This window comes from Myxocyprinus asiaticus, chromosome 29, assembly GCF_019703515.2.
Source record: "Myxocyprinus asiaticus isolate MX2 ecotype Aquarium Trade chromosome 29, UBuf_Myxa_2, whole genome shotgun sequence".
Taxonomy (NCBI): domain Eukaryota; kingdom Metazoa; phylum Chordata; class Actinopteri; order Cypriniformes; family Catostomidae; genus Myxocyprinus; species Myxocyprinus asiaticus.
Window position 1 is genome coordinate 45,141,733 of NC_059372.1, and position 11,364 is coordinate 45,153,096.

Below are 11,364 nucleotides of genomic sequence, written 5' to 3' on the forward strand. Positions count from 1 at the left end.
AAAAAAAAAAAAAAAAAAAGTGCACCTTTACCACAAAAATAATTGACATCCCTCCTCTTCTTTAAATCAACATTATGCCACAAATACTGTCAATTAAGCTTAACTTGTATTGAACCCGGCATATCCTCTTAAGTCAACAAAACATTAAAACCTTTGAATGCGTACAGCCCTTAAACAGTCTAGCTGGTTTAACTGGTTACCCGGCCTGAAGTTGGTGTTCAGCTAACAAGTTCCCAAAACCCCTCAAACCAGGCTTGTGTGCTATTGTGTGGTCTCTGTCCAGAGGTCGGACACACTGGACATCTGTAAGAAGACACCATATTAGGGATGTGCGCTACGACTAATTTGACTGTCGTTTAAACAGAAGTTTTATAACCGACTAGTCCAAAGAGAAACCAACCTTCAGAAAACAGTTTAAAAAATAAATAAATAATGCGACCCATTTAAAACTTAATCTATTCCAAATCCGATGCTAAATTCCACTGAAAAAGGGCATTTATCTGTGACGTGCTCGCCTTGAATTATGATCACTGTACATTAAATATAGAACATGACACGCATTCACCTATAGCGAACACAGGTTTATTTATTGAAAACAATTGAATGAATAGTGCAGGATCAATGGAACAACCTGTGATGTAGCCTGCAATAAACCTAATGTATTCTAAACATGAGGTGCACACAGAATAAAAGACAGTTTAACACGTTAAGCATCGGCACCTCGTTGATAATAGCCTTCTTAATCAGCAGATTTATAAAAAAAAAAAAAAAAAAAAAAAAACCTTGCATACCTAGTCTAAAACAATTATTTTCCTGGATGCTTAAAAGCATACATTTTTGATGAGTAAAATTAACACGTCGACATGGTCTGGTAGAAGACGGGACTTGACTCACCTGAGGCGCCTGTCCCGCATTTGAAAAAGCCTGTTCGCCGCGAGAGAGAGGGAAGCAGCACGCGGATGTATGCTCCAGCTATCCTCTTTTTAAAATAATATTTGTATTATTAATTCTATTTAAAATATGTAACATTAATATGACAGTAATTTAAGTGCAGCCTCTGTAAAAATATAAAGTCAAACGTAAATGTGTAAAAATCATCAGTTTAATGGGGGGAAATATTAACCGACTAGTAATTCCAGTGTCGACTAGCAGCATCAGAACCGTTTAGTCGACTAGTCTCGCACACCCCTACACCATATATCCATTTTTCCTGTCTCTTTCTGTGTTTATGTATCTCTGCGTGCGTGTGTGTCCTCCAAATTTACACTCTTCTTTGGTGTCACTGCTCCACACACACACGAGATCATAATAACAGTGTATGCGCTGGTTATGCTGAATGCATAACACACTCATACACTTGTGATTCATTCTATATAAACACGCAGTTTGTGCGCTGTAATCGCTCTATACACATGTACATGATGAGTCTCACCTGTGCTCTCGCCGCGCGTTCGCTTTCTCATGACGGCTTTCTTTCGGCGCTCCATTAATTGAATTCACACATGGACAAAAACACTCACATCACACAAACACATGACGGCAAGCGAAATAACCAATCATTCTATGGCGAAGGCATGGCTCATAAATATGTATTAGCCCTTCAGACGTTGTTTCAAGTACTCCAGAGTGCAGTCTGGACGATGGGGCGTGGCGGAACATGTAGCTCCGCCCGCATTTGATTTCATTGGTTTATACAGCAGAGCTTATTGGTGTATTGTGTTGAGAAGTGTGACGCTTTAAGCGAAGCATACTCAAGAGAAGACTAGTTTCTGGTTTCATGAGGACATACATCAATCATTACATCGGTGTATTACTGAATGATAATACAGCTCAAAATATAAATGAAGAAAAAGCGCTCAAAAACGGCATACAGTTTCTATTAATAATAAGCAAACATGAGGTTCAGAGCAGAATTCTGAGTTATTTTAGTACAGTACCTGTAACTGAGATTCTATTGCGTGCATGCCTCTCATATCTGTCCCTCTGTAAGAGTTAAAGGATGGGCAAGGAGGAGGCAGAACCAGATGAACAGTAAACAAAGTTTAATAAGACCCTCAACATAAAACAAACATAAACAAGCCGTCTCTCTCAAACCAGCGTCTCTGGCTCCCCTTTATCTCGCTCTCCCGCTGATCAGCTGATTCAGCGCCGGCCTTGCAGCCTCATGGCCCGGCCACGCCCTCCTCCTCGTCACACCCTCATGTTGATATTAGACGCACGGATTTATTTCGTGAATTTCTTGTGCATGTTCATGCATTCACTTTTTCATATTTCCCAATCATGCTGTATTTCCCTTTTAAATCCTCATGTAACTGGCAAATTGTAAACTCTTGTTTTATTATGCAGCGCTCCGCTGCTGTGGCCCAATGAGCCCAATGTCTGAATGTGTTTGAAGTGGACAAACACCTCCTAAATCGTTCCACTGTTTAAATTTGAACTGCCCCTTGTGTCGGAGCTATTCGGTATTTCGTGTAGCCCTACCCCATCGTCGTAAAATGCTGCTTTTGGGGAACGGTTTCAAGCATGACTCAATCGAATCTGTTCATTTGAAACCGTCCGGATGAACTAAAATAAATGGCACTTTTACAAGCAACTTTACTGATGCCACATGTTAATAGATAGAAAGTAAAAGGTTAAAGTTGACAATTTTAATAAGCGTTTTGTTTATGATATACAGATTTCACAGATGTATAATCAGTGGTCGGTAAAACAAAAACGTAATCCAACAAATTACTAATTACATATCAAAAATTGTGATCAGATTACACTTCTCATTACTTCATGTTAAAGTACTCACTTGTAATTACTTAAGTTACTTTGTAAAAATTATTATTATTTTTTTTTTTAAGAGAAGTTTTGTTTTTCCACTCAGTGGGCCTTATTCATGAAACATGAGCAGAACAAATTTGTGTAAATCATTAGAAAAACGATTATGTTAATTGTGCCATTCAACTCAATGGGACAATTTAAGTTACAATGCATACACACATTTGTCTTGCTAATGTTTCATGAATAATCCCCAATTAATTCAAAATGTCTCACACTCTGCATACATTTCTCCCTGACAATGACTCATTATTGACTCTTCAGCGGTCACAGAAACACAGAGGTACATATGAAAAGAATTCATGTTTTAAAGGTGCACTCAGTAACTTTAGTCTTTGTGTCATCTTGGACTTACACTGACACCTATCAGCTTGGATGCAGCATCATTTAAAATCAATAGTTTTCAGTTTCAAATGACATTGTAGAACTGTAGTATTCACAGTCAGCCATGAATACTTTAATCTGAGTGAAAGTGTCCAAGAACAGGATGGTTAACGAGATTAAGCAAATAGTATTCAGCTGGTCATGTGATTCTAAGTACCCATCAGTGGGTAACACTGTTAAATGGACCCGTTTCCTGAAATATTACAGCAACCAGTGAGAGATTTCAAAATCATCTATGAAAGTTATAGAATAGAAAATCTTCCTTTACTGTTCATCACAATGCCAAGACCACAGGTTCAATTCCCAAGACAGACACAAACTGATATAATGTGCAATACCCTGAATGCACTGAGTCACATTTGGATAAAAGCTTCTGTCAAAATGTGTAAATGTAAAACATTACAACCATAACAAAGTTTAAGAGGCGATTGTCATGGCCAAGAAAAATCATGTACAATCAAACATTACTGGGAAAAAAAGTTTATTTTACTTGAGAAAATGAAGACAGTTAAAACTGAAAATTGACAATACACTGAAAAGGAGTTCAACAGCAAGCCATAAACTAAAAAGTGGTAATAAACTGCCAATCAACAAAAATATCACACTTCTACATGCTACATCACTGAAAAACATTTACTGAATTCCCTCTCCTGAAAGGAAATGATGTCGAATTAAAACATTTTAGAAAAGTCTTGACTATTCTATACAGTTTCGAGAGATTGATCATAATGACAAAGCACAATGTTAAGCATGTATGATTTGGACTACTCAATAAAACAGTAAATATCTTTATAACATAATATGTTCTTGGAATTTCTCTGACAAATCCAGTATGAGATTGTAATGAGTAAATATTAGAAATAAAGCTAAGCTAACAGAGCAAAAGATACATGATGCAAAATGTTGAGAAAGTGATGTGCTGTTCACTCGTTGGGACTGGGGTTGGCGTCCGGATACTGAGAGAGGTCAAAGGTCAGGACTTTACTGATGACGCAGTCTCCTTGCTGTTGATGAGACAGAGAGACAGTGAGTGATGTGCAGTAATGTCACAAACACATAAAGTGTGTGCATTAGTATGAACTCTGACCTCTGGCAGTGTTCATTTAAAAAAAAAAAAAATAATTTTAGTCATAATATTTTTGTTGATGTTGACAAAAATGTCCTTTAAATTTAGTCAACATTTCATCATTTCATATTCATTAACTGAATGGCATATAATTTTAGTTGACTAAAATAACATTTTAATTGATAATTAAAAATAGAGAGCAAACTTTAACCACATATTAAAAAAAAAAAAATAAAAAAAAATGTAGAAACATCAAATTTTTAAATATCAAATATGGGTTATCGTGATAAAATCTTATATCACGATACGAGGAATTTTATATCCCGATTATGAAATATCACGACATAGTAATTTTTCTTTTTGCAAAATCAATAAAAATTAAATAACCATACTGTACTGCCTATTTTTGCATAATTCAGTCAGTGAATTAAATACTTTTAAAATTCCTCTTATATAATTTTGTCTTTATTTGGAACTTGCCAATAGTCCAAATACATATAAAAATTTAAAAAACCTCAACTTGGTTTTAAATCATTCTTACAATAATGCTAAATTTCCAATTATGCCACATTTTAGTCTGATATGTTGTTGACCAATATTATCATTATTATATAGAGCTGTCGGAGTTAACGTGTTAATTGTATGCGATTAATTTAAAAAGTTTAACGCATTAACAATTAACGCATAAACCAGAATAAACACTTGTTGGGAGGGCGGAACCTTTGTAATGTGTACACCCAGAGTCATTACACTGACACATACACCACAACAGAGCTTCACTGTCAGTGATCAAATAACGGAGAAAGGACCTCTTAGAGCTTTTGTGTGATGTACAAAACAAGCCCAGATGGGACTTGTGACAGAAATCAAATATTTTCAGCCGAAGTAAAGCACATTTTAATTACCACTGAAGCACGTCAAGTCTTAACTATCAACCCGCTTTTTCCGTGGAGTTCAAAGCAGCACTGGACGCTGGCATTGACGCGCTGATGTGAATCATGAACGCAGCTTCACGATTGCTGTAGGAAAGTGGATAGTCACAGTCTACAGGCAGATTAATATTGCGGAGGATGAGTTTAAGAGATTTAATGCCCATTGCAATGAATACTAAACCTATGGGGACTAAAGCCATCTTTACACAGCAAGGGTGGTACATGAAGTGGCAATTAAGTGTATTTTCACAGAGCAGGAAAAAATGCATTTACACAGCAGTTGCAAATGCATAAATAATGTTATGAATATTTTAAAATGTAAAATTATGAATATAGATATATGAAATGAATCAAAATATGAATGAATACTCAACCTATGGGGTCTAATTCTTTCAATAAGCCAACCTCCCAGTTAGACTTTGGGAAACATTTATTGTTACCTGAATTGGTGATATTTTAGTGCATTTCTATCTTTATATTGTGGAAGGCTTTGCTTGGAAAATGTCCAAGCATTGTTACATATTGTTTTGTTTTTTTTCCTAAGATGGAAATAAATGCATTTTGACAGGAAAATAAGTATATATGGTGTAAAATTTCAGCACTTTCAAAATCTGTGATTAATCACGAATAACTACCCAAACAATTTATAAGCGATTAATCTGCGATTAATTACGATAAAAAATAAATAAATGACAGCCCAATTATTATTAAAAACTTTCCTCAAGAAACTCAAGATCTTCCAAAAGCAATGCAACAAAGAAAAATGTAAATTATGTAAACACATATTGCAGAAAATAAATATGAAATAAGTATAAACACTTCTTGCCAAAAAAATAAATAAAAAAAATATGACCAAATTAATGCGGAGCACATCTTTTTGCTTTCATAATATTCTTTTACAAACATCATTTGAGATAGTAAAACAAATTGCTTGTATTATGATATTTTTCTGCTGTGTGTTGTCTTTTGTGAACCTACACCACATATGTCACACCTGTTTTAATAAAGAGCTCCTCTTCATTTTTTTTTACTTGTTCGGAAGTCATCCCATTCTGTGGAGATGTTTTTTCAGGGTTTTTCCTGGGTCAAAAATGATAGAGTAGCGCAAATGATCCCGCTGTGTGCTCTTTTGTAAATATTGGGAAGCCTGCTGGACTTGTACGCACTTGTGTGCTCCAGAGACAGATGAGAAGCACGTTAAGCACTTATTAAGTGCTGAATGCGACATGAATGTCACTGAATTTGCTTGGGCGGCCACCGGATATTTTTTTTTTATGCCATAAAGACCCTGTCCATCTTTTTACAATTCTCTGTCTCACGTGAAGCCCTTCTCACTGATAGATAAACCCACGTCACACACATGGAATTTACATAACGCGATATACACGATATAGCAAAATCTCTATTGATTGACGCTTTATATTGTCGCCACAATATATATCGTCATATCACGCAGACCTAATATCAAATATATTAAAGATTTATCAACATAAACAACATGAAAAAAAGCTAGTGTCATCCACACTAGAATGGTGTCTTCCTCCACCGAAAACAGACGTTTGGAAACGCTGTCCATAAGCACATAATTTGGAAAACGATGATTTTAGGAAAATTAAAACTGAGTTTTCAAATTTAAATGTACTAATATGGACGTGGTTTTAGTTCAAATTTACCTGTCCATGCGCTTTTTTGTCTGTGCAGATGCAAATTGTAATATAATGTTTATGTTGGGGATATTAAGATGCTGATTAATCTCATAGATTAGATGTGTTTGAGTGAGCTTATTAACACCGGGTCAGTAAACGGATCATATTTTCGTCAACAGTATGTTTTACTAAAAACGTTTGATTAATATCACGAAGTGTCTTTTTCACCTTGAGTAATTTCAATAAGATTAACACTGACCTCAGGATAGACTCCAATGAGAGAGTCTGCTTTAGTGTAAAACTCCTCTTTCAAAGAAATCACAATGGCCTGGAAGTTCTGCACAGACTGATCCTTGATGTAGTTTGCCACCTACACACAGACACATGCGCACGCAGGCGCGCACGCACACACACACACACACAACACACACACACAAATGTTAGTGTAACATGTATATCTGTGTAAGCTTAAACAGGGCTGCTGAACATTTTTAAAAATCAAATTTAAGGCTTTTGAAGTCCTTTTTTAAGACCTAAACAAATGCAATTAATACTGTATATATCCATACCAGAATAAACCAACACAATCTCAAAAAAAATCATGAATCACAGGTTCTTTATTGGACATATTTTTTTCCTGGGTCAATCAATTTAATTAGCTTATTAAATTGTTTGGGAGCAAAAATGTGCCGACATATTTTTCATTTACATTTTTTTTTTTTTCATGTTTTCCCTGATTTTTGATATGCCCCCTGGGTGCAAGATGATGTAATCAACGTATACCATGTAGTCTGTTGTGCCAGAAATGTGTGACTGTTTTCTTTAGATTGGCTGTAATAAACACACCTTGCCGATGTTGGTGTTGTCCAGCGCAGCATCAATCTCATCCAGCACAAAGAATGGAGCAGGTTTATAACTGTACAGATGAGAGATACATGTCAGTCAGGTTCAGACTTTAATGAATTTCAAGGTGTGCTGCTGTAGATACCTGTGAATGGCAAAGAGCAGAGCCAGAGCTGCCACAGTCTTCTCTCCTCCAGACAGATTATCCATTGGCCTGAAGCGTTTGCCTGGAGCCACACAGTTATAGTTGATGCCATCCAGATACGGTTCCTCTGGGTTCTCGGGTCCCAGGAACGCCTGATATTAACACACATGAAAGTGTTGATCATCATCAGTGGATATGCAATGTTTCTAAGAGAATGTGTTAAGTGTTGAAGTACCTGAGCACTGCTGTTGCGGGACAGAGATTTATAGATCTCATCGATGTTGGTGGCCACAGACTCAAAGCAGGCGTTGAAACGGTCAAATCTCTCCTTCTTTATCTGCTCAAATGCCTGCTTGGCTTTCTTTGCTCTCTTCCTGGCAGCTTCAAACTCTATGAAAACAATAAACAATAAAAACAACACAGTAGAGCTGAAACGATTAGTCGATGTTATCGACAACGTTGACAATAAAAAAAATTGTCGACAACAATTTTCATTGTCGAAAAGTCGTTTGATCTGATTTAACGTAACGGGATCATATGAAACTCTAACGATGATGCGCAAGAGCAGCAATGCCGTTCGCGCCTGATTAAGGAGAGGAAGAATTACACAGATCAAAGTCCAGATGCACTCCAAACTTTCCAAACAGCTGCAGGTGATGTAGATCGCAAATTATGAGGGAATTTTAATGCAAAAATACAAAATAAGGAAATACAGAAGCACTTTCGTTGTGGAGCTGGAGCAAAACTTGCGTGTTAAGAGTCTTTAAAGGAAACACCCGGCATTACATCTTTAATGCGTTATAGCTTTATTAAAGTTCAAATAATAAAGAAGTAGGTCACGTAAATAACTACAAAGTCCGAAACTGGCATTTCTCTGAGCAGTCTCTGCCTCTTTTGTGAATGTCATGATCTAAGGGGGTGAGAGAGAGTGTGCATCAGCCAGATGCATTTTCAATCGCGGGGACATTCGTCCCTTGAGCGCGCGCTTGCTGCAGCTAGATTATAACATGATGGCTCGTGACTTATTGAATCATAACACAGTATATGTGTGACTGTGCATTTCTTATCGTGAAGAAAATTGGCAATACGCAGCTTTATTACTAAGAGAGAGTTTGTTTTTTTGTGAGTTAAAGATGGATTGAAGTGAACAGAAAGGTGAGAGAGGGTAGTCTTCGCCCCATTATACACTGCAACAAAATACGTTTTTGATTTGTTTTTGTTTTGGCTTGTTTTCCAATATAAATATCTAAAAATCCTTTAAAACAACGTACATTTTCTTTAGCAGCTATACTGCAGAAGAAAACATTATCTCAATGTTGAATATTTTAAAATATCTAAAAATCCTTCAAAAAAGATGCATTCACCTGAGAAGCAGCACATAAGATATTTAGACTTGCTTTTAGAGAATAGATCTTGAATATAAGTATATTTTTGTCTTTACTGGACTCGCAAAAGTAGAACCAAGTGAATAAATGCACAAATACAAAATACACTTATATTTAAGGTACATTCTCTTAAAGCAAGTCTAAATATCTTATATGATGCTTCTCAAGTAAATGTATCTTGTTTTAAGGATTTTTAGACAATTTTAAATGGTAAACAAGACAAAAACACTTGATAACAATTAGATTTTTTGCAGTGAATTTCTTTACTGAATTAAACTTAATAAAAGTATTATTTTCCCCTTTAATTCTGTGAATTAAATTTAGAGATCATTTAGAGGTATGTTTAAAATATTTTTTTCTTCTTTATTGTTAGTAAGCATGTTTAATACAACTTAAGTCGGGGCGCAAGCTAAATAATTGGTTAAGAGCTAATGATTAATCGCTGCAATAATTGCAGAATAGTCGAATAATCCTTAGATTAATTGATTATCAAAATAATCGTTAGTTGCAGCCCTACAACACAGTTAAACAATATGGTCACTATATTTATAATCCTAATTACTTTTTAGGTTGCCTTATAATTAGGGCTGGGCAATGCATCAAATATTCACTATTTTGCTGGCAACATAAAATTAAACATTGTAAATACAGCAAATATATTCATGCATGATTTATTTGTTCATTATACTAGTTTTGCAACCCTCCCTTGTTGAGTTGGTAAGTTCTTTTAATTTCCATCAATCAGTTCAAACGGTCTCTTTCACTGTATAACTTCATCCTCCAAAAAAAGTGTTATTTTTAATGTATTCAAATGTTTTATTAACAATATGTGCTGGTAAACATTGCTGTTTTTGTTACTATGTATTGTTGTATATTGGTGTACTTAAATGAACTATTTCAATATCATTCTTCCTTGTGTTCATTTAATGAAAAACAGTGCTATTTAGTGGTCACAAAGGCTATATTTCAATAACAGTACAACTTGGAGTTAAAAGTTCAATTACACAAATGTGTTTTCTTTAGCAGAGGTTTTGTATGTTGGTTACAAACACCTCGTTCAAAACGCTCTCAAATTAAAATAATTTTTGTGAGTTCTACCCTTCAAAGTACATTTTCTCAATATCGCTTGAGTAAACAAGCAAACATAATCAAACCACTCTGGCATACATTCAGGCAAGGTTCAACTATTACGAAGATTTTAACCGAAAGGTTTAAATGTGTTCTTATGACAAAGGTATTTTGCAGGCTGTCACATGTGTTTGCTATAAATGTATACAATTTATCACATGGGGCCAAAATCAGTTTTTTGATTTTTTCTGTTACCTTTTAAACTAATGTGTCTTTATGAATTCTTTTGTGCCTCATAATTGTTTTACATATTGCATTGTTGTCAAGGTGTCACAAAATGGTCAACATGTGTTTAATGAACTGTTTCTTTTTTCCTGGGCAAGAACAATGAAAATGTGTAATAGCTTTTTTGTAGGAAACACTTCGACTTTCAAAAATAAACCTACCCTGCGAAATATTCACAGGAGTAAAATGTGTGACAACTAGTCCAGTCTCCCATATATATTGTGTCAAAAGGCTTAAAAATATGAAGATATAATATTTTTATTAGCTGTATTGCCCAGCCCTACTTTTGTTATGAATGTTACTATAAGATGAATGATCAGCAGGTGTAGTGCTGGTGTCTGACCGTCACTGGTCTCCTGGAACTTGTCTCTAACGCTCTCGAGTTTCTCCATGGCCTTCATGTTTGGAGCGCTGATTCTGTGCAGGATGCTCTGCTGCTCATTCAGCCTTTGCTGTAATGTGTTCATCTCACCTTTGATCTCCTCATCTGACAGAGAATCCTGCAGAAGTACATCAGTCACTTTACACTTGACACACAATAGGACATGTCCAGAACAGTGCAAATCCAGTAATGTAAGAGTCAGTTTACTTTGAGATCCTCTGACAGGCTGCTGTAGTCGATCTCAATGAGAGCTTCTTTAGCCAGGACAGTGCTGGAGGTCTTCTGACTGCTGCTGAGACTCTCCTCCGCCTGAGAACTACCCTACAACACACATTTATAGACACTATTACAAACCTTCCTTCTGCATGTCTTATGAGAAGAGATGGACTGACAATCAGTTTT

At 35.7% G+C, this 11,364-nt stretch overlaps 2 protein-coding genes across 6 annotated transcripts in view; both read right to left on the reverse strand.

Moving 5' to 3' along the window:
• The window catches only part of si:dkey-96f10.1 (6-phosphofructo-2-kinase/fructose-2,6-bisphosphatase), a 51,387-nt gene extending 49,832 nt beyond the window's left edge, over positions 1-1,555 (reverse strand). For all 5 annotated transcript variants that reach the window (XM_051661240.1, XM_051661239.1, XM_051661242.1 and 2 more), the window contains exon 1: positions 1,433-1,555. In XM_051661240.1, the coding sequence (XP_051517200.1) occupies positions 1,433-1,487 (55 nt within the window). In that variant the 5' untranslated portion in view covers positions 1,488-1,555. The remainder of the gene's footprint in view (positions 1-1,432) is intronic.
• Positions 1,556-3,674: 2,119 nt separating this feature from the next.
• Positions 3,675-11,364, reverse strand: part of smc1al (structural maintenance of chromosomes 1A, like) — an 84,961-nt gene continuing 77,271 nt past the window's right edge. Inside the window, exons 20-26 of the mRNA XM_051661232.1 lie at positions 11,170-11,283; positions 10,924-11,080; positions 8,078-8,232; positions 7,843-7,994; positions 7,701-7,770; positions 7,114-7,224; positions 3,675-4,214 (exon numbers count right to left, since the gene is read on the reverse strand). Of these exons, the coding sequence (XP_051517192.1) occupies positions 4,134-4,214; positions 7,114-7,224; positions 7,701-7,770; positions 7,843-7,994; positions 8,078-8,232; positions 10,924-11,080; positions 11,170-11,283 (840 nt within the window). The 3' untranslated portion in view covers positions 3,675-4,133. The remainder of the gene's footprint in view (positions 4,215-7,113; positions 7,225-7,700; positions 7,771-7,842; positions 7,995-8,077; positions 8,233-10,923; positions 11,081-11,169; positions 11,284-11,364) is intronic.